At 49.3% G+C, this 22,954-nt stretch overlaps 1 protein-coding gene across 1 annotated transcript in view; it reads left to right on the top strand.

Moving 5' to 3' along the window:
• nav1b (neuron navigator 1b) overlaps positions 1-20,864 on the top strand; it is a gene marked incomplete at its 5' end in the record, with an annotated part of 65,679 nt that extends 44,815 nt beyond the window's left edge. Inside the window, 16 exons of the mRNA XM_084441497.1 lie at positions 2,266-2,349; positions 3,257-3,368; positions 3,954-4,075; positions 10,251-10,429; positions 11,596-11,749; positions 11,852-12,056; positions 12,655-12,752; positions 12,889-12,984; positions 14,303-14,471; positions 17,271-17,506; positions 17,861-18,015; positions 18,343-18,414; positions 18,570-18,766; positions 19,466-19,584; positions 20,053-20,253; positions 20,379-20,864. Coding sequence (XP_084297623.1) covers positions 2,266-2,349; positions 3,257-3,368; positions 3,954-4,075; positions 10,251-10,429; positions 11,596-11,749; positions 11,852-12,056; positions 12,655-12,752; positions 12,889-12,984; positions 14,303-14,471; positions 17,271-17,506; positions 17,861-18,015; positions 18,343-18,414; positions 18,570-18,766; positions 19,466-19,584; positions 20,053-20,253; positions 20,379-20,471 — 2,292 coding nt within the window. The 3' untranslated portion in view covers positions 20,472-20,864. The remainder of the gene's footprint in view (positions 1-2,265; positions 2,350-3,256; positions 3,369-3,953; positions 4,076-10,250; positions 10,430-11,595; positions 11,750-11,851; positions 12,057-12,654; positions 12,753-12,888; positions 12,985-14,302; positions 14,472-17,270; positions 17,507-17,860; positions 18,016-18,342; positions 18,415-18,569; positions 18,767-19,465; positions 19,585-20,052; positions 20,254-20,378) is intronic.
• Between the last annotated feature and the right edge of the window lie 2,090 nt (positions 20,865-22,954).

Raw genomic sequence — 22,954 nt, 5'->3', positions numbered from 1 at the left:
AACATCCACACACACACACACACCTGTATTATGCTTCCCCACGGCTCATCGACAAGAAGACCTAGGTGTGTGTGCCGTTTGCGAGCGATCGTGAGGGCCAACCAACAACGTTCCCTCTCTCATCACCTCTCTCATTCACTCTTGGTGGTAACAGGATGTATTACATTTGGCTTCGTATATAACAAGCTAATATCCTAACGCCTCAGTCGGACGTGACGGATGGAAGCCCAATGAGATCCGTCCGCTAACTTCAATTCAATTCAAACCTTTATTTAAACTCGTGGGGCAATTGAGGTTTCCCTCATTTCCAATGCCGACGAGCTCACAAGCAAACACAAACATCAACAAAACATAAGCAATTTACAACAATAATATGATTAAGATCCAAAACAGTGACAAGTTGATGAACAAATGTCTAGAGCCATGGCTCTGAACTCCGTATCGCAGGGAAGCAGCTCTGTCTTAACTCAAGTCAGGTCCAGGTCTCAGACACGATTACTGGGAGGCATTCGAGGAGGCGCAGGTTTCACCGTGGCAACGGACGGAGGCGGAGGACCCAGCTGGCGCTGATTGCATTAGATGTCGGGCTCAGATGTGAAATCCGGGAGGGCGTGAGGTCTGGGCGTGGGAGAACCCAGAGAGAAGGGGAATAAACAAGATTAGTAACTGTGATATTGTCACCGCCACGGGGCCCAAGATACACTTTAGGAAAGTGAAGTTAACTACTTTAATGGTGTTTTTCCTCGTGTTTGTATTGCAGATAAGCGATGTAGGTTCATGTGGGTCGTTGTGAGCTGGTCGTGAGCAGGTCAGGCGTGCCTGGTTGACTGGAGGCTGTAAGAGGGGGTGGCTAATGGCTGGTTATGCTTGGGCCTCAGCCTCTCAGTCCATCAGCCCCTCTGCCTCTCTCCCTCTCTCTCTCTCTCCCTCTCTCTCCCTCTCTTTCTCTCTCTCTCTCTCCCTCTCTCTCTCTCCCTCTATCTCTCCCTCTCTCAGCCTCTCAGCCTCCCAGCCTCTAAGCCTCTTCATTTCTTAGTCTCTCAGTCTCACAGTCTCTCAGTCTTTCAGCCAAGTCTTCCAGTCTTTCAGAGAGAGAGAGAAAAAGAGACAGAGAAAGATAGGGAGAGAGAGACAGAGAGAGAAAGATAGGGAGAGAGAGAGACAGAGAGAGAAAGATAGGGAGAGAGAGAGACAGAGAGAGAGAGACAGAGAAAGATAGGGAGAGCTGTTTTTACCAAAGAGAGCAGACACAAATCCACAAATCCATCATCTTATCTACCGCTAAAGATACTAACACTGCTGACTGGCTATACCCCCTAACCTGACTGTAACCTGACCGTAACCTGCTTTCTGCGTGACACTGGGCTGTATGTGACGGCCACAGACCCTGGTTCACCCCTGGTTTACATTGCTGTGTCATCATCGTAAATTGAATGGCTGGAGTGGCCATAACTGAATCTGGGTCGTGTGTGTGTGTGTGTGTGTGTGTGTGTGTGTGTGTGTGTACGTGTGTACGGTATGCATGTGTGTACCGTAATGGCCGTGTGTGTGAGGAGTGTGCTATCCCAGGCCTAACACCACTGTCCCTCTCTCCCCTGCTGTTGGCTGTAATGACTGCTGGACTCGCTGCTGCCCCCTGCCTGCCGGCCGCTGACCCACACCTGTGGATGCTGGGTGTAGCAGCTAGGCCAGGTTTGTTGGACTGCTGCTTCCAGATGATTGGCCCACGGGTTGGCCCGTGGCCGGGTTTCCTGTTTGGTTTGCTGTGTGATGTTGTCGGGCCTCCTTAGCTAACTGTGAAGCATGTTGACAAATAGACTTAAGGATCACGTTGATAGTTCTGTCATAGGTTTATGACAGACATCCCATGTAAACACTTAAACAACTGTAAAAGACAGTGATGCAAAACACATTCATTGAATCATTTAAAATGGCTGCTAAAGTGAGGTTGAGGAAGCCCGCCCCCCCCACACACACACACACACACCACACACACACACAGACCCCCCCCCCCACACACACACACACACACCCCGCAGACACACACACACACCCCACACACACACACACAGACCCCACGCACACACACACCACTCTAACCTTCCTCCTCTCATCTTTGACGTTTTCCACCTGCAGCTGGTCATTACTCCATCGCCTCTCTCTGAGTCTCAGCAGACGGAGAGAAAGACATTTCCTTGATGTCCAGTGAGCCTGTGAGCCATCTCTCTCTCTCTCTCTCTCTCTCTCTCTCTCTCTCTCTCGCAGGCTAACCTGGTAGCAGCGTTTGAGCAGAGTCTGGCCCTGATGACGTCACGCCTGCAGAGCCTGTCTGTCACTTCAGACCAGAAGGTACAACAGTCAGACAGTCAGACAGTCAGACAGACAGACAGACAGACAGTCCAGTGTATCTTACGTCAAATTACTGTACAACACTGTACATGTCCGTAAGAGGTGCCTAGTGGCCATTATTCTGTCCAGTTTACCTGTTTAAGGTACCATGCAAAGCAGTTATGGCTATATTCTTTATCGAAATTATGGACCTATCAAATCAGTGCATTCGTACAGTATCATTTGGAGTATGTGTCGCTTCTAGAAGTGTGAATGTTGACAGTCAAGTGTACCATGCCTAGCCACTCTGTTTGTACTAAGCAGTACCCACACCTCATACTGGTAACTGTCTCATACCTTTAACACCACAACGCCTTTATCTGAGACCCTGTCAGCCAGCCAGAGAGAGAGAGAGAGAACCGCCCTCCTCCGCACGGAAATGCACCGGAGGTCAGAGGTCGACCCGGTGGTGAGGCGATGTTTTCATCGGCCTCTCAGCGCGGTCAGTCAGGCTGGCGGAGGACGCCCGTGGACACATTCCACCAGCTGCGCCCCGCGCTGACCGGCCACGCCAGCTGCTCCACTCTCTTTACGGGATCCCTGACCCTCCGCACCTCAGAGACAGTTTACATTAACAGACCGTTTAACGCGCGTCTTGTTTGTCCCATGTCATGGGTAGCCCAGCTGAAAGAATGTGGGGCTATGGGGCTATCTTTATTGTAGCCAGGGTTAGGGTTTGAATCCCTATTGTAGCCAGGGTTAGGGTTTGAATCCCTATTATAGCCAGGGTTAGGGTTTGAATCTCACTGATTCACTTGTTGTCACTGACTGTTGGTTGGTTTGGATAAGGAAGTCTGTCTTAATAGCATATGTGATACAGGAATTATATATTATAATATGATTATGTATGGGTTGTCCGTGCTTTCAGGACAACGAGCTGTGTGACCTGAAGGACACCATAGAGTTGCTGAAGACCAAGAACACGGAGGCCCAGGATATCATCCATGTAGCCCTCAGTAACCCTGACATCACTCCCAAAGGTAGGGGGTCCCACACGGCCCACTCTTCCACCATTTACAGCCCAAACTACTACTCTCACTACAGTAGAACCGCAGAGATCCAAACATCACAGATCCGAAAAGTCTGGTCAGTCTGGAGTATCAAAAAGTAGCCGTCAACTTTAACATTAACTCTAACGTCACAAAAGTATAGTTGGCTATTTGATACAATTGCAATGCCTTTCTGATTGCTTTCGAGGGTATTATTTATTGAGTTATTCTCAGTGTAAATTAAATAAATACTCTATTTAATAATAAATAAATCCTCCCTCCCTCCCCCTCACACCCTCCCTCCCGCTCTCCCTCCCTCCCCCTCTCCCCCTCACACCCTCCTTCCCACCCCCTCCCTCCCTCACACCCTCCTTCCCACCCCCTCCCTCCCTCACACCCTTCCCCCCTCCCTCCCTCTCTCCCTCCCCCTCACACCCTCTCTCCCTCCGTCCCTCCCTCCCTCCCCCTCTCCTCCTCACCCCCTCCCTCCATCACCCCCTCCCTCCCTCCCTCCCTCACCCCGCCTCCCTCCCTCCCTCACCTCCTCCCTCCCTCCCCCTCACCCCCTCCCTCCAGAGCTGCAGATCAAGCGTCAGAACTCGTCAGAGAGCATCTCCAGCCTGAACAGCCTCAGCAGTCACTCCAGCCTGGGCAGCTTCAAGGAGCAGGAGGCCAAGAAGAAGAAGAAGAAGAGCTGGGTGAGGAGGACAGGGGGACAGGGGGACCTGGGAGGGACTCATCTCACCTTCATTCAGCCGGGGAGTCACATGGAGGCCCCCGGGTCTCCTTCACAAGGAGCCTGGCTGAACACCTGAATGCTACAAAACACAACGTGCAGTTAATTTACCATCCATTTCAAAGCAAATCAAACTTTATTTGTATAGCACATTTCATACACAGAGGCAACACAATGCGCTTTACAGAGAGCAAGAAGTTGCCTCATGGTAGGCCATTATGTGTTAGCTATCCTGTAGTCTCTAATATGATATTTAAGTGAATCATATAACAAAGCACATTAAGCACTTAGCAGAACAGGCTCATAGAGATCCATCCATACCATCCATTTACAGTGCATAAGAGCAGTCCAGTGTTTAAGTGCTGTTGATTTACCATCCATTCACAACAACTATACATTATAAATAGTCAAGGGACACAGGGGTGTCACACATGCAGCACGTTACAGGTTACAGGCCATGTACTGTAATACAACCTAATCAAAAGTGGTGTAGATATGCTCATCGATTGCACCCTCTGAGCTTGGGAGACTGGGGGCCTCCAGCCTCTCTCTCCTGGGGGCCTCCAGCCTCTCTCTCCTGGGGGTCTCCAGCCTCTCTCTCCTGGGGGCCTCCAGCTCTCTCTCCTGGGGGTCTCCAGCCTCTCTCTCTTGGGGGCCTCCAGCCTTTCTCTCCTGGAGGCCTCCAGCCTCTCTCTCCTGCTGTGTGTCTGCGCCCGTGTGTGGGTGTTCCTCCGTTCCAAATCTGCTTTTAAGTATGACTCTGATCTCTCTCGCACGCTTCCCCGATATTACTGTCAGGTCTTTGAGGTGAGTGGATTGTTATTAGAGCCCCAAGCCGCCCTCCTCCTCCTCCTCCTCCTCCTCCTCCACCACCACTTCCTCTACCTCCTCCTCCTCCACTGCTACTTCCTCCACCTCCTCCTCCTCTCCCTCTTTTACTCTCCCTCTCCTGTGCCCCATTCTCTGTCCCTCTCTGCAATATCTGCCCCCCCCCGTCCCTCCCTCCCTCTCTCCCCCTCTCCTCCCCATCCCTCCCTCTCTCCCCCTCTCCTCCCCGTCCCTCCCTCTCTCCCTCTCCTCCCCCCGTCCCTCCCTCTCTCCCCCTCTCCTCCCTCTCTCCCCTTTCCTCCCCATCCCTCCCTCTCTCCCCCTCTCCTCCCTGTCCCTCCCTCTCTCCCTCTCCTCCCCCCGTCCCTCCCTCTCTCCCCCTCTCCTCCCTCTCTCTCCTCTCCTCCCTGTCCCTCCCTCTCTCCCTCTCCTCCCCCCGTCCCTCCCTCTCTCCCCTCTCCTCCCCCCGTCCCTCCCTCTCTCCCCTCCCCTCCCCCCGTCCCTCCCTCTCTCTCCCTCTCCTCCCCGTCCCTCCCTCTCTCCCCCTCCCCTCCCCTGTCCCTCCCTCTCTCCCTTCTCCTCCCTCTCTCCCCTCTCCTCCCCCATCCCTCCCTCTCTCCCCTCCCCTCCCCACGTCCCTCCCTCTCTCCCCTTCTCCTCCCTGCACCCTTGAGTCATACTTACTTCATATTTGGACCAGCTGTGCGTGTTTCCATCCCATAATGTCTGCTCCACTTCATTCTCTAACTCACCAGACACTGTTAAACATGTCAATGTCAATGTCATTTTATTTTATTTATATAGCACCATTCTTACAAATCAATGTAGCAAATAATGCTTTGCATAAAAAGAGAAGGATAAAAGCAGAAATCATATAAACACAGTGACATCAGATTTAAAAGAAACAAGTAAAAGCGTTAAAAATGTAGAGACAGTGCAAAATAGAGTAAAAACAATAAAAACAGAGTGCAAATTAAGAACACTATATTAAAACAAGTAAAGCTACGTGGTAAAAGCATTGTTAAAAAGGTATGTTTTAAAGATCTCGCTTAAAAATTAACATGGTCTCAGAGATTCTCAGGTCCTCTGGCGGGGTGTCCCAGAGGCTGGGGGCATAAGAACTAAAAAAGCTGCCTCCCCATGCCTCTTAGTCCTGGCTCTAGGGACCATTAAAAGCTCAGTGCCAGAGGACCTGAGAGGCCTATTGGGTGTATATTTTAAAAGCATATCCGATACTGTATGTATTTTGGTGTTTGATTATGTAATGACTTGTAGACTAATAAAAATCTTTAATCTTCTATTCTAAAACTGAAAGGTAACCAGTGTAGTGAGAAACTAATTGTGTGTTCAGAGTCACAGATTATCAGATAAAAAATATTCTCTCAAACACTCTTGTGGTTCAGAATCAAATATTGTCTGGTAGTGTCTAGCCTCTCCTCAGAATAATCCATCCATCCATCCATCTTCATCTGCTTATCCAGGGTCGGGTCGCGGAGGCAGCAGTTCCAGCAGGGGGCCCCAGACATCTCTTTCCCTGGCAGCATCAACCAGCTCTGCCTTTGGAATCTTTAGCCGCTCACAGGCCAGTGCGTAGATGCCCAGGAGGCATCCTCACTAGATGCCCGAACCACCTCAACTGGCTCCTTTCGACGCAAAGGAGCAGCGGCTCTACTCCGAGTCTCTCCCAGATGACGGAACTTCTCACCCGATCTCTCAGGGAGACCCCAGCCACCCTCCGGAGAAAACTAATTTTGGCCGCTTGTATCCGTGATCTCATTCTTTCGGTCATGACCCATCCTTCATGACCATAGGTGAGGGTGGGGACGAAGATAGACCAGTAGATCGAGAGCTTTGCCTTTTGGCTCAGCTCTCTTTTCGTCACAACAGTGCGGGAAAGCGACTGCAGAACCGCACCAGCTGCTCCGATTCTCTGGCCAAACTCCCTCTCCATGGTTCCCTCACTTGTGAACAAGACCCCCAGATACAGTACTTGAACTCCTTCACTTGGGGTAAGGACTCATTTCCTACTCGGGGCGGACAGACCACCGGTTTCCTGCTGAGAACCATGGCCTCAGATTTAGAAGTGCTGATTCTCATCCCAGCCGCTTCACACTCAGTTGTGAACCTATCCAGAGAGTGCTGGAGGTCGCAGGCAGATGATGCCATCAGGACCACATCATCTGCAAATTGCAGCGACGCGATCCCCAGCTCACCGAACTGCAAACCCACCTCCCCACGACTGTGCCTCGATATCCTGTCCATGAAAATCACAAACAGGATTGATGACAGCGCAGCCCTGGTGGAGGCCAACCCCCACCGGAAAGGAAGACGACTTACTGCAGAGGACACGGACACAGCTCTCGCTCTGGGTGTACAGGAATTGGATGGCCCTAAGTAGGGATCCTCTCACCCCATACTCCCGCATAACCCTCCACAAGACCTCTCGAGGGACCCGGTCGTAAGCCTTCTTCAAGTCCACAAAACACATGTAGACAGGTTGGGCAAACTCCCAAGCCCCCTCCAAGATCCTTGCAAGAGTGAAGAGCTGGTCGGTGGTTCCACGACCGGGACGAAATCCGCATTGTTCCTCTTCAATCTGAGGTTCGACTATCGGCCGGACCCTCCTTTCCAGCACCTTGGAGTACACTTTCCCTTGGAGGCTGAGTAATGTGATGCCTCTATAATTGGCACACACCCTCTGGTCCCCTTTTTTGAATATTGGGACCACCACCCCAGTTTGCCACTCCTTTGGCACTTACCCGGACTTCCACGCAATGTTAAAGAGGCGTGTCAACCAAGACAACCCCTCAACACCCAGCGCCTTCAGCATTTCTGGATGGATCTCATCAGTCCGTGGGGCTTTGCCACTGTGGAGTTGTTTGACTACCTCAGTGACCTCCTCCAGGGAAATTGACGATGACCCCCCATCATCTTCTGGCTCTTGCCTTGATCGTAGAGGGTGGATTAGTCGGGTTCAGGAGTTCCTCAAAGTGCTCCTTCCAATGCTCAACAACCTCCACAGTTGAGGTCAGCAGTGTCCCTTCCTTGCTGTATACAGCTTGGATGGTCCCCCGCTTTCCCTTCCTGGGGTGTCTGATGCTCTTCCAGAAACACTTTGGTGCCGACCGAAGTCCTTCTCCATGGTTTCTCCAAACTCCTCCCACACCCGCTGATTTGCCTTGGTCACGGCTGAAGCCGCAGCCCTCCAGGCCAGTCGATACTCTGCAACTGCTTCTGGAGTCCCCCGGGCTAACATATCCCGGAAGGCCTCCATCTTCAGTCGGACGGCTTCCCTGACCACCGCTGCCCACCACGGTGTCCGAGGGTTACCGCCCCTTGAGGTACCTATGGCCCTCAGGCCGCAGCTCCCAGCTGCAGCTTCAGCAAAGGAAGCTTTGAACACCGACCACTCATGCTCGATGTCCCCAACCTCCACAGGGATGCCTGAGAATCTCTGCCGGAGGTGGCAATTAAAATCTTTCCGGACAGGCTCTTCCGACGTTCCCAGTTTACCCTCACTACACACTTGGGTTTTCCAGGTCTGTCCAGAGGTTTCCCCCGCCATCGAAACCAGCTCACCAGCAGATGGTGATCAGTGGACAGCTCTGCTCCTCTCTTTACCCGAGTGTCCAAAACACATGGCCTCAGATCAGATGATACGATAACAAAATCGATCATCGACCTTAGGCCTAAGGTGTTCTGATGCCAGGTGTACTTGTGGGCATCCTTGTGTTCGAACATGGTGTTTGTGATGGACAAACCGTGACTAGCACAGAAGTCCAACAACAAAACACCACTCGGGTTCATATCGTGGTGGCCATGTCTCCCAATCACGCCCCTCCAAGTTTCTCCATCATTGCTCACGTGTGCATTGAAGTCCCCCAATAGGACAGTGGAATCCCCGGCAGGAGCCCCAAATAGGACTCCACTTGGTCTGCAGGAAGGCCGAGTACTCTGAACTGCTGTTCGGTGCATAAGCACAAACCACAGTCAGAGTCCCCCCCCCCCACAGTCCTAAGGCGCAGGGAGGCGACCCTCTCGTCCACTGGGGTGAACTTCAGCACAGAGTCGCTCAGCTGGGGGCTAGCTAGTATAGCCACACCTGCCTTACGCCTCATACCATGAGCAACTCCGGAAAAGAACAGGGTCCAACCCCTATCCAGGAGTTTGGTTCCGGCGTCAGTGCTGTGCATGGAGGTTAGCCCCACCAGGTGTAATCGGTATCGCTCCACCTCCCTCACAAGCTCCGGCTCCTTCCCCCCCTGCGAGGTCACGTTCCATGTCTCCAGAGCCAGCCTTTGCCGCCCGGGTCCGGTCCGTCGGTGCCCACCGCTTTCACTGCCACCTAGTTGGCAGCGTAGCCGACCCCGACAGTTCCTCCCGCGGGTGGTGGGTCCACGGGATGGAGGATGAGATGGTGTCTCCACGTCTCCTCAGAATAAGAAAAGTTATAAATATCTCAGTGTTTGTTGTTTTTGCAAAGGCATTGTGAAAGTTGGTGAATGAAGTTGCATTGTAGCTTGTTTTTCTTGTTTCATTGTTTTCCTTTGTGGGGAACCATCAGTTTGTCAGATTTCAAAAGCCACCCGCCATGTCTGAGTGAGTTCAGCCTCACACAACATTATCAAACCGCTAAACACAGGGCTTGCACCTACAGTAACACTTGTATAAACCCGGAAGCTAAATCCGGAGACTTCAGTCTGTGTTCTTCATGGGACGGGGATCTTTGCGTCCAGTGGACACGATCCGTACCCAGTGTGATGAACTGGGCTGTCGCACTGCAGCCTGCTAGCTCCGCCCCCACACACTCAATTACCACCACATTTCCATGTTGCATGCTTAAATTCTCTTTGACTCTCTTTTGGATGTCTTGCCAGTTTAGCCAGGGGGATAATATATACTGAAATACTCAACTTAGAAAATTAGGACAAAATGGAGGACATTGTTGATCTCCCATTTGTTTCATTGGCTAATTAAAGCTCACAAGCGATCCTTAATAATGCAGTAACAAACTACTAACACTGCTTTGATTTGATAAATATATTGTCTCAATAATCAAGTGTTGATGCCACATCTTTGTATGAATCATCAACAGAGATGTGAGAGATGTTTCATGTGTCAGTGTGGTGCATCTGTCTTTGACCATTTGTCACTGTCTCCGAAGTGCAATCTGACTCTCTCTCTCTCTCTCTCTCTCTCTCTCTCTCAATCTACACCTCCCTCTCTCTATATATCGCTCTATCTCCCTCTGTTTCTCTCTCTCTTGCTATCTGGTTTCATCTCCCACTCCCTCTCTCTTCTCTGAACAGCTGAGGAGCTCCTTCAACAAGGCGTTCAGCAAGAAGGGCTCCAAGCTCTCCGCCTCGTACGCCGACATCGAGGAGATTGCCACGCCGGAGTCCTCGGCTCCGTCCTCTCCCAAGGTCCACCATGACGTGGACAACCCATCCTCGTCGCTCAAGTCGTCTGCCTCGGCCTCCTCCTCTACGTGAGATCCTGCGCGATGATCCGCACGTTTAAAACTCTCTACCCCTTCGTCCCTTAAAGGAGTAGTAAAGGGGAAAATCATGTTTATTCCTGTTTTAAGGTTACTTATGATCATATACAATGGTTCAGATCAAAAAGTTGACAAAACTAGCACTTTTGAGAAAGTCTGATAATTGCTCTACCACCGTTTTGGTCATACAATGGATGTGGGTGGGCACCTTGAAAAATCATTCAAAAAACATGTTAAACTCTCAATTTCAAAGACAAGAAACTCACCGAGGTGTTAGTTGGCGTTCTGACATAATTCGCCATAAAGTAAGATTCTAGTTCATCTGGAAAGGCTTTTTTAAATATTTATCAAAGAACTATTTAGTCGCAGCACATACATACGTGTGTAAACTTCCGCAAACTAGGTAGCCTAGCAACATAAACAATAACAATAGCTACCGTAAGTAGTTCCGCTTCCTGAATCCCCTCTGCGGATTGATCTACACGTCTACAACGGTCGCGTCAATAGTCAATGGATTTAATAAAATGATCAATAAAACCCTACAGGATTCATACTTTGCGGCGAATTTGATGTCAGAACACCAACGGACACCAATTACCCCCTCAGTGAGCTTCTTGTCTTTGAAATCGAGAGTTTAACATGTTTTTGAATGATTTTTCAAGGTGCCCACCCACATCCATTGTATGATCTAAAAGGTGGTAGAGCAATTATCAACTTTCTCAAAAGTGCTAGTTTTGTCAACGTTTTGATCTGAACCATTGTATATGATCATAAGTAACCTTAAAACAGGGCTAAACATGATTTTTACCTTTAATACTCCTTTAACGACCACACGGCCCTTTTTTCTGCCAAAGATTTCTCCGTCGACTTTCCTGGCTTTGTTGAAGTTGATGTTCTTGATCTGTTCTACATGTTTTGTAACCTTTGCCTATCTCAGTCGGTAGAGCGTGAGACTCTCAGGGTCGTAGTTTCGAGCCCCACGTTGGGCACATCCTAAAATCCTTGAATCTTTATGTGGCTCTCTACCTCCAAATAATGTACATCCCGATCATGTGCAGTTAGTCACTTCCTGTTTCGTCCAGTGTTGGTCATTCCTACGGCCTCCGTCTGTGGCCTGTGGTCTGACCCCAGTCTCTGACGTGCTGTCGCTCTCCCAGGCTGTGTGAGGGAGACCAGGAGGACGAGAAGGTGGTGTCCGACCTGCGCTCGGAACTCTGGGAGAAGGAGAGGAAGCTGACCGACATTCGCCTGGAGGCCCTGAGCTCCGCCCACCAGCTGGAGCAGCTGCAGGAGGCCATGACCAACATGCAGGTGTGTGTGTGAGTGTGTGTGTGTGTGTGTGTTAGTGTGTATGTGCACACATGTCTGCTTGTGACTGCAGATGACCATATCCCGTTCTGCTTTTTACCGTAGATGACGGTGGAGAACCTCAAATCTGAGAATGACCACTTGAAGATAGGAGGCCCCTCCCCCAGCTCCTCTCCCAGCGCCTCCCCCGGGCCCTCCAGCTCCATCTCCCAGTCTTCAGGGCTGACCTCACTCGGGGGGCTGTCGCCACGGCAGTCGATAGCCTCCACCAAGACCTTCGCTAGGGGACAGATTGACGGCAACAACCCAGGTGAGACAGGTTCCTCTGTAGCCCTCCGAGACCCTCTCACACCTAGACCTCCACCTGGGAGATTGTCTGTCTTTAGTCCTCTGAGACCCTCTCACATCTAGACCTCCACCTGGGAGACTGTCTGTCTTTAGTCCTCTGAGACCCTCTCACACCTAGACCTCCACCTGGGAGACTGTCTCCTCTGAGACCCTCTCACACCTAGACCTCCACCTGGGAGACTGTCTGTCTTTAGTCCTCTGAGACCCTCTCACACCTGTGTAGACCTCCATCGGGGGAGACTCTGGAAATTTCTATCTATCTCCTCTCTGACACACCATTCAGTTATGAAGTGTAAACGCTTACAGCAGCGCTAAGATTGCAGGTTCAAGCTGCGCGAGGGACTCGGGCACATATTCTAAATGTCTGCATTCTCTGGAGTCCGTACTGTATGTTGCTATAGGCTGAAGAGGCTGCCAACAGGCCTGTGTATCGCACCCCCGGGTTAACCTGACTGGTTTAGGACTCACCGACGTCCGCTGTCGTCCCAGAGGTGTCTACCGTCCGTTCAGACCTCCGTCTTTTCATCCCTCCCTCTTCTTTCTCATCCTCCTTTCCACAGAAGCGTTCCTCTCCGAGTCCGCCGGCCTCGCCTCCCACAGGGACGACACGCGCGCGAGGGTGTTGGTCCGCGTGGCCAACTTGCGCGTCTTCAAAGACGTACGTTGTTTTTATTTCACCGATGCCGGTTTAAACTCGGACCTCGGCTCGTGCGGTGGGGTTAACTCACCTGCCTCGTTAAATAAAGGTTAAAAAGTGTGATGGTAGTAAACCTCTGACTGTCTCTCTCCCACAGGAGGTCAAACAGCAGGATTTCTTCATTGGTACGGTCCGGGTGAATGGGAGAATGGACTGGCCCATGCTGGACTCGGCCGTCAGTCAGGCTTTCAAGGTGAGACTTCCGGAAGGAACGCGAGCGGGAATGTTGGGTTCTGTTGAGGCACTGTACCGTACAGTATTCATGTTCAAGGCCTTTGTGTGAGAATGACATGGCTGGCTAAACGTGGCATAACGTACAGCGATGGTGATTGACGTGTTGTCCTTGTCAGATTAATTGGACGATGTCTAGAGTTTACATCTGTGTTGAACAGATGGTCCCCGCTGCATTGCTAGCACATGCTGAAGCTATCTAGCTTTCACACCGCGGAATTCAACCATCAATCACCATCCAAACGGTGCTTAGCGTACATGTCGTAAGGGATCCCAAAGAGAAGAAAAACAAGCAATCGTTAATTATCGTTTTACCAAAGATAATATTGAACAGTCAAAATATTGCCGCACTACAAAAACAAGCGAAGTGCAACTAATGTATTACCCCTCTGCTAGGAACTAGTACTGATTCCTCTTCCTCACTGCCAGTTATTGCCTAGACTGACACTTTGCCAATTAATTTCAGTTCATTATTCAGCCTGAAAGTGCTCCCATTGCAGCCATTTTCCGAGATGGGCGTTGCCTAGGAGGGACTCCTCAGCGATTAGCTCATCCCCCTAACCAATCACGCCGCTTAATTCCGTCATTGCATCCAAAAGACGCAGATCGGCCCGGTTGGAATTCCAACCTAGAAATCACTCTGGACGAGAGCCTTTCCGAACCCCGAGCCACGATTCTGAAATGAGAGTGGGCGTGCGATTCAGGGCCTGGAGCCAGGCTGGTTGTTTCCTACTGACTGCCCTCTCTTCCTACTGACTTCCCTCTTTAATCTCTCTTCACTGGCTCCCAGTAAAACAGAGAATTGATTTTAAAATACTTCTAATTGTTTTTAAGTCTATGAATGGTCTAACTCCTTCCTACATTTCTGACATGCTCACTGAATACAAACCAGTCAGATCCCTTAGATCGTCAAGTAAAGCTCTGCTCACTATTCCCAAGGTTAATTCTAAATGATTCTATCTGGAACTACCTACCACATGAATTAAGGTCTGCTACAAGCATGTCTTTTTTTAAAAACAGGCTAAGAACATAACTCTTTGCACACGCTTTTAACCTCAAAGTTTGTTTTATACTCTTATTGTCTCTGTACTGTAATTATTCTATTATCAAGTTTTATGTTATCTTACATTATTTTATATTTGTAATACATTCTTATTTGAATGTTCTATCGTGTATAATGTCTTTTTATTCTTGAAGCACATTGAGTCTGTGCTTGTCGCATGAAATGGGCAATATCAAATAAACTTGACTTGACCTCCCCTCTGACCTCTGACCTCCAGGTGTACATAGCCAAGGTGGACCCCACCTCCAGCCTGGGCCTGTCCACTGACTCCATCTACAGCTACAGCCTGGGCCACGTACGCCGGATCCTGGGGGCCGAGCTGCCAGAGAGCCAGCCCTCGCGTTGCGTCTCCAGGGGCCCCGGGGCCATCTCCGTGGCCCTGAAAGGTCAGTCTGTTAAAGAGCAAACTGACCACCGCAGTTTAACACCTGGCGTAAATATAACAGGATCAGGCATTCAGCGCATGCACCCTCAAAAGGTCAGTCTATGAAATATCATAAACACATTACACCACACACACACACACACACGCACACACACACACACACACACACACACACACACACACACACACACACACACACACACACACACACATACGGTCAGTCTGTGCAATATCAGTACTAACCCAGTGCATCATGCAGGGAATACAGCCCTCATAGTTCAAGGTTCAAGTTAATTAATTTGTATTTTATGTATTTTGTCATTTTTAATTCATACTTTATTGTATGCGTTTTTTTAACTGTTGCCTCCTTTGCAAAAGAGATCTCAGTCTCAGACACCCCGCATAAATAAAGGTTAAATAAAAATACTCCACACACACAGCTGACCTCGATGCGCCTGTCAGCAGGACTTCTTTCTAAAGGCATCGTCAAAGGTCAGGGGGTCAGTACGATCGGGATCATGATGGATTAGTTATGTAGCGGCTTTCTGCAGAAGTGCTTTGCGTTATATTAGGTGCGAAACTGTGCGGCTTTGTTTTGTCCGACGGAGTCAGACATCTTTAATCCCCCGCCACCCCCCGGCATCTCCACCTGCCGCTTTCGTTCTCATGTTTTCATGTCATTCTTCTCGGAGGATGTCGAACCTTTGGTTTCCCTGCGGTGACCTTTCGTTTCAGAACCCCGCTTCCTGCTCTTGGTTTATCCATGCAGAGGTCGGCCGATGTTTTGTTAAGACGTGGACGATTTATGGTCGGGATGTTTGCGTGGTATTATCTGAAGCTTTTCCACAGCGTTGTTGACTTTTGTTGTCTTTTATTAGTCCTTATTCAGCTCTGCGTTGTGTTTTGATTTCAATAAAAGACGGCCCCCAATCTCTCACAATACCACACAGTCCAGTGTCCCTTTTCCAGGTGTATTCTAAATGAATCTCTCCAACACGGGATTTGAGTGACAATCCAAAGCTGTTTATTACAGGAGGTGATAGCATCCAAAAGACGATGGAATCCAGTCTAATGTGTTGGCTCCCTGCCTGCATCGCTGTCTACCCAAAATCAAAGCATCTGAGCTCGAGCAAAGTTCTTATGGTTCTCATATGAGATGTTTGTCTATCGAAGGGAGAAACTTCTCTTCCCAGAACCCCCAGCTGACAGCTACACTCAGGAGTCAACATCATAATTAGAAACAGCTAACAGGATCAGGTTAAACCAAGACATTTCTCTGAAAACGGCCATTCTCCTCAGCGTGTTCTAGTGGTGCTCTGTATTTAAGAAGACTTTTTCAATCTTGCCTAGAGGGAGTGGAAGTGTCTCTTTACCGGATCAGCTGTGTGACTACTGTAGTCTCTGACTCCCTCTACATCAGATCAGCTGTGTGTCCCCCGGTCTCTGTCCCCATTCAGCCCCACGGGGGTCTCTCCCAGGACAGATGGTGCCTGCGTACCCACCCCCCTCTCCCTCTCCTCTCACCATGTCAGAGACACCCAGGTTATTTACATGAGGGGAACGTCTGGCCCTGCGCCCCCCCCCCCACCCGGTGGATCGCAACCAAAACATTCGCTCAGACAGGCTCGCTGAACCGGACTGAACCCAGCAGTTCAGTTCACATGTCCCCCCTTGTCCTCGGCGTTTGTTGACACTCTGAAGTGTGTCTCCGCCGTGCTGAACTGCCGGTGCTGACCTATAGGCTGAGAGGGTCACATTCCGTTCCCAGAAGGGCGGTATATCATATGGAGGCTTCCAGACTAGACCCTACAGAGGGAGTCTGAGACTCCCAACCAGAGGAGCGGAGGGAGGAGAGGGGGAGAAGGGGAGAGAGATGAGGAGCTGGGGGTGGGAGAGAGGAGGACAGAGGGAGGAGGTTGTAGGAGAGGAGGTTGGTAGGTAGGTTGGAAGAGGCGGAGGAGCTGGAGGCTAGGAGGGAGGGAGGGAGGGAGGGAGGGAGGGAGGGAGGGAGGGAGGGAGGAAGGGTGGGGGGGGGGCTACTGGGACCAATACTGAAAAATGATCTCTGTGCAGCCTGTGTCTGTGTGTTTGTGTGCGTGCGTGCATGCATGTGTCTGTGTGTGTGCGTGTGTGTGCGTGTTTGTGCGTGTGTGTATGTGTGTGTGTGTGTGTGTGTGTGCACCCAGACCCTGCTTGTCCCAGCCACAGGCCAAAGACCCTATACGTGTGTGACATGGTTCGTAGAGGGAGTCACACGGTGGCCTGCAGGCCACTGTAGGGGGTAGATTGGAGGTAGGGTGGTTAGAGGGGTAGGGTGGTATGGGGTTAGGGTGGTATGGGGATATGGTGGTTAGGGTTTAGGGTGGTATGGGGGTAGGGTGGTATGGAGGTAGGGTGGTATGGGGGCAGGGTGGTTAGGGGGGTAGGGTGGTATGGGGGCACGGTGGTATGGGGGTAGCGTGTTATGGGGGTAGGGTGGTTAGGGGGGTAGGGTGGTATGGGGGTAGGGTGGGAGGGGGGGTAGGGAGTAAGAAGGCTACCGGCTACATACTCTTCATCTGCGGTTATTTCCAGAATTGGAGTGTTACTGTAACTGTACCACTCCAAATTGTTGTTTATGAGGTGATGCATCTGTAAAGTGAGTGGAAAATATTCCTGGGCTTCAGGGTGTCAACTGTACTGTATGCTAAATGCCCACAGCTGTGTGTGCACTGTCAGTGTCACTGAGTACACTGACTTCAGGAGTGATGTGGTTTTCTATTCGTTTATTTTTGTTACATCTCCCTCTCCCTCTCCTCAGGCCTGAAGGAGAAGTGCGTGGACAGCGTGGTGTTCGAGACGCTCATCCCCAAGCCCATGATGCAACACTACATCAGCCTGCTTCTGAAGCACCGCCGGCTGGTCCTGACGGGCCCCAGCGGCACGGGGAAGACCTACCTCACCTCCCACCTGGCCGAGTACCTGGTGGAGCGCAGCGGGCGCGACGTCACCGCCGCCACCGTCGTCACCTTCAACATGCACCGCCAGTCATGCAAGGTGAGCTCGGAGGGCCGTGGACACGCTCGGGGCGGGGGGGGGCTAAAACGCCAGGCGGTCACGTGAGCCGAGGGGCGGGGTAGCCTCAAACGTACGCTGCTTGGTCATTGGAAGACAGAGTGTGTTTACGGTAGCGTATCGTAGCATAGCATAGATTAGCGTAGCATCGCCATTCTGGCAAATAACAGGCTAGAACATGTTTAGGATAGGCTGGCCTACAACACACGAGGGAAGGATATTCCACAATAGAGCAAGCTTAGTTAATAAGGTTTATTACAGGGACTTTTTAGTTTCTGTCAGCTTTCGGACATATTTTGACCTCTCTCTCTCTCTCATCTCTCTCTCCGCTACCAGGATCTACAACTCTACCTAGCCAACCTGGCCAATCAGATTGATCGGGAAACCAGCGCGGCAGAAATCCCATTGGTTGTAGTCCTGGATGACATACACGACGCTGCCTCTATCAGCGAGTTGGTCAACGGGGCTCTCACCTGCAAATACCACAAATGGTGAGTTTACTACAGTTTACTACCGTTTACTACAGTTTACTACAGCACACACACTGACCAGAAATGGTTGGTGATTGTCTCTTTTACTGTCGGATGTTGTCCCTAATCTGTGCTCTCTCTCTCTCTCTCTCTCTCGCTCTCTCCCCCCCCCCCCCTCTCTCACTCTCTCTCTTTCTCTCTATCTCTCTCTCTCACTCTCTCTCTCTCACTCTCTCTCTCACTCTCTCTCTAACTTTCTCTCTCTCTCTCTCTCTCTCTCTCTCTATCTCTCTCACTCTCTCTCTCTCTCTCTCTCTCTCTCTCTCTCTCTCTCTCCCTTCCCCCTAGTCCTTACATCGTTGGAACGACCAACCAGCCGGTGAAGATGACCCCAAACCATGGTCTTCATCTTAGCTTCAGGTGAGATGTCAGTCAGTGTCAGGAAGAGTTAAGGCACATTTACATGTCTGTCGTTTCAAACCATTACATCGCTCACATGTACACATTTGCCATGAATGGCATGCACAGTATCTGGGTCAACAGCATGACCTCTGACCTCCCCTTCCTCAACCCAGAATGGTGACCTTCTCCAACAACGTGGAGCCTGCCAACGGCTTCCTGGTTCGCTACCTGCACAGGAAGTTGATGGAGGCAGAGGACGAGAGGAGTTTGACCAACGAGGACCTCCTCAGGGTGCTGGACTGGGTGCCCAAGCTGTGGTACCACCTCCACACCTTCCTGGAGAAGCACAGCACGTCCGACTTCCTCATCGGTATGAAGGCAAACCTTTCAGAGAGGAAGGAAGGTCACTTCCTCCAATGTCTTATTCTTGTTAATTGGACTAAGCCTTGGATGGTTTGATTAAAGGAGTAGGTTCCGATCATATATGGTGTGTATATATATATATTTATATATATATATATATATATATATATATATATATATATACAGTAACGGTCCATTAATTTTTTTTGACTTTGCACTCTTGAGATATTAGTACTCATTGCTCATGTCACAGCTACTGTAAGTAGTACACAGTGTGCATATGTATGCTCAGCTGACCATATAATGGACATCTATGGGCATATATATGCTGTTATGACCCAAGATGGATAGCTCCGTCTAGTGGTACAATATGTAGGGTACGTAAACATATATCACACAAAAAATGGCTATCGGGGAAAACATAACTAGAATGCAAAAGTGAGAATTTATTTACAGTGAGACTATATCTGACATGAGCAGTGAGCACTTATATCTCAAAAGTCCAAAGTCTGTCAAAAATGTTGTATGGACTGCTGTATACTGTATGATCGTAAATAACCTTATAACAGGGCTTACAGTATGATGCTAAATACCACACTACTCCTTTAATCTATCTCTCTCTCTCTCTCTGTTTGTCTCTGTCTGTCTCTCTCTCTCTCTCTCTCTCTCTCTCTCTCTCTCTCTCCCTCCCCACCCCTCCCTCCAGGCCCGTGTTTCTTCCTGTCCTGTCCAGTCACGGTAGTTGAGTTTCGTTCCTGGTTCATCGACCTGTGGAATCACTCCATTATCCCATACCTGCAAGAGGGCGCCAAGGACGGCATCAAGGTCAGACACACACACACACACACACTGGTCAGGGCGTTGTTGATTATGTCATGTTCTGGGAGATTCTGGGGGAAAAGAAAGGATTAAAGAAGAACATTGTAAGACGGCTTCAAAGGATCTCAAATGTACAGTATGGTTGACTTCTCATTTCACTGTATTTAATCTGACTATTCCCCACGTTTACGAATGAGGCCTAGTGGAGTTTATTCAGGTCCTCCTGAAGCGGTGTTGCTCACATTAATTTGATGTTTTTTTAAGGACTGTGCACATTAATAAATACTAGGTAAATGTGCCAGATTTAGCAATAAAAGCTAATTATTGCTAATTATTGATAGTAAGAAGATAAAAACGCACACACTAGAATAGGTACATAAAATTGAAGAACACATAAAATCAAGGCACATAGCAATATCTAAAACAGTGCAGAGAATGTTAGCGTGACAACTGTACTTGGTGGCTGTGCTCCAGGTGCATCATGGTCCGAAGGCGGTCTGGGAGGACCCGGTGGAGTGGGTGAGAGGCACGTTGCCCTGGCCGTCCGCCCAGCAGGACCAGGCCAAGCTCTTCCACTTGCCTCCCCCCACCACCACCTCCGGCAGCCCGGGGCCGCCCAGCGAAGAGAGGCCCCACAAGGAGACGCCACCCAGCTCCATGGAGTCTGACCCCCTGGTGAGGGCCCCGCTTCTCCACCGGCCCCCAGGCCGTCTTTCTACCTGGGATCACAGTGTCTTTAAAGATCTTGTAGGACCGTTGCTCTTTTGCTTACATACCCGTACCCCTGTCTGTGTTTCCAGATGGCTATGCTATTGAAACTGCAAGAAGCAGCCAACTACATTGAATCTCCGGACAAGGAGACGGCGATGGACCCCAGCCTCCCGAGACTATGAGCGTCAAGTCCAGACTCAAACCTTAGCACTTCAAATAGACTGTTTTTCTCTGCAAGCTCTTACCTAGTGCTACTTTCAGGAGCAAAAAATCACTCTTAAATAGTTTTGTTTTCCGTTTATATTGACCTGCTCTTTACTCCTATAGCAAAAATAGACTGTTTGTGTGTTGACATTCCAAAACCATTCCTAAGCCACTTTAAAAAACAAAAAAAACAACAACTTCCAAGTGAGATGAAAATACAGATTCTTCTTCCGGTCTTAATTTTATCACAACTAGAGGCTCGATTCATAAACCCCAGAACAGTACTGATGCATAGCGAGCCTCCCTGACCACAGCTGCCCTCCGCGGTGCTCATGCAGACAGGTGCTAAATAGACCACATCTTTCCTTCTTCTCCGCGTTTGCGAGCTGCTCTACCAGGTGATAGTGTGCTGCTCTACCAGGTGATAGTGTGCTGCTCTACCAGGTGATAGTGTGCTTCTCTAGCACGTGATAGTGTGCTGCTCTACCAGGTGATAGTGTGCTTCTCTAGCAGGTGATGGTGTGCTGCTCTACCAGGTGATAGTGTGCTGCTCTACCAGGTGATAGTGTGCTGCTCTACCAGGTGATAGTGTGCTTCTCTAGCAGGTGATAGTGTGCTGCTCTACCAGGTGATAGTGTGCTTCTCTAGCACGTGATAGTGTGCTGCTCTACCAGGTGATAGTGTGCTTCTCTAGCAGGTGATAGTGTGCTACTCTACCAGGTGATGGTGTGCTGCTCTACCAGGTGATAGTGTGCTTCTCTAGCAGGTGATAGTGTGCTGCTCTACCAGGTGATAGTGTGCTGCTCTAGCAGGTGATAGTGTGCTGCTCTACCAGGTGATAGTGTGCTGCTCTACCAGGTGATGGTGTGCTGCTCTACCAGGTGATAGTGTGCTGCTGTACCAGGTGAAAGTGTGCTGCTCTACCAGGTGAAAGTGAGCTGCTCTACCAGGTGATAGTGTGCTGCTGTACCAGGTGATAGTGTGCGGCTCTACCAGGTGATAGTGAGCTGCTCTACCAGGTGATAGTGTTATTCTCTACCAGGTGATAGTGAGCTTCTCTACCAGGTGATAGTGTGCTTCTCTACCAGGTGATAGTGTGCTACTCTACCAGGTGATTCTACCAACAGCAGACAGAGGGGAAAGCGAAGGACATCCCTGCTAGTTCACTCCAGCTCAGTAGCAGCGCGTCTCTAGAGTAAAGTCAGTCTGAAATGACGTTGTGGCGCGCAGAGAAGAGTATGATGGGGCGATAGATTTAGATAATTTCCTGGTCTCTAAAACATATCAACTGCAGTCTTGGTCATATGCAATTTACAACCCTCTCCACACAACCTGTTTGATTCAAACAAATGGAATGCCTTAACACAAATGCTATTGATCGCCTCGACCGAAGCATTAGTGTACAGTATGCTTTCTTCATCACTACAGTATCTCCAAGGCCGTTGTAAAAGCATTGGAAGCTAATTTCTCTCTCTCTTCTTGCTCCAATCTGGGTTGGTTTTAAACACTATTATGATGAGTTGATAGGGTTTGAGGCGTGACCTAGGTTCAAGTCTCCTTTCCTTGCTTGTAAGATCCTTGTCGTCAGTTCTGATTTTCTGACCACTAGATAGAGAGGAAAGGATGCTATTTAAGCAGTGTTGATTTCTTTCTTTATCACACACCTGATGCAGTCACTACAAAATTAGCAAACTCCTCCTATGCTATTGAAGTAAGCATCATATTTTATTCATTCTAGTTGTACTTGCTGTCATACTTTTTTACAAACTTTAACTAGTCCATTCCCATGTTAGTGGCACCGTACTTATTTGACAATATTACAGAGAATTTCTAAGGCTACCTTCTTTATGGACTAACGTCATGCTAGTACCATTTCCATCTGAATCAGGTCATAGAGTTAACAGACAGGTATAATAATCAGACAGGTCTTTTGTATGAATAGTGCTTTTTATCAGCTACTCTTTGCTTATAATTAAGATATTCCACAACATTTATTTTACATAGAGTATAGGACAGTATCATCAGATCTGCCTCTGAAGCATTAGGCTACTCAAAAGTTAGTAGGCTAACTTTAGGTTTCATGTACATAGTTTCTGTAAAATGGCCATTATTTTACTTGTACCCTAGTTGCATGGTGCAAATATTTAACATGCTGAACCAAATACTGTTCTTCACCTGTAACCTTGCATATTGACTGTCTAGTTAGGAGTCTGAGTGTAAAAGTGCTTAAATGAATGTAATTGTAAAACGTTTACTTAATGTGGTAGCCATTATAATAATTCAGATCATTTAGGTGCTTTGAAAATAAGCCTTATCACAAAGCTACTATATTGTTGCAGAAAACATGTATTTATACCAAAACAAGAGAGTGAGTCCAGTGATTTAAAACTAGGCCTACCTGAACCCATGTCATTTGCGAGGGTGCTGTGTTCTCCATGAGGAAACCTCATAAGAGACTGAA

Source organism: Borostomias antarcticus, assembly GCF_949987555.1.
Source record: "Borostomias antarcticus genome assembly, chromosome: 7".
NCBI classification, from domain to species: Eukaryota; Metazoa; Chordata; class Actinopteri; order Stomiiformes; family Stomiidae; genus Borostomias; species Borostomias antarcticus.
This window is presented reverse-complemented; position numbering and strand designations above follow the sequence as displayed.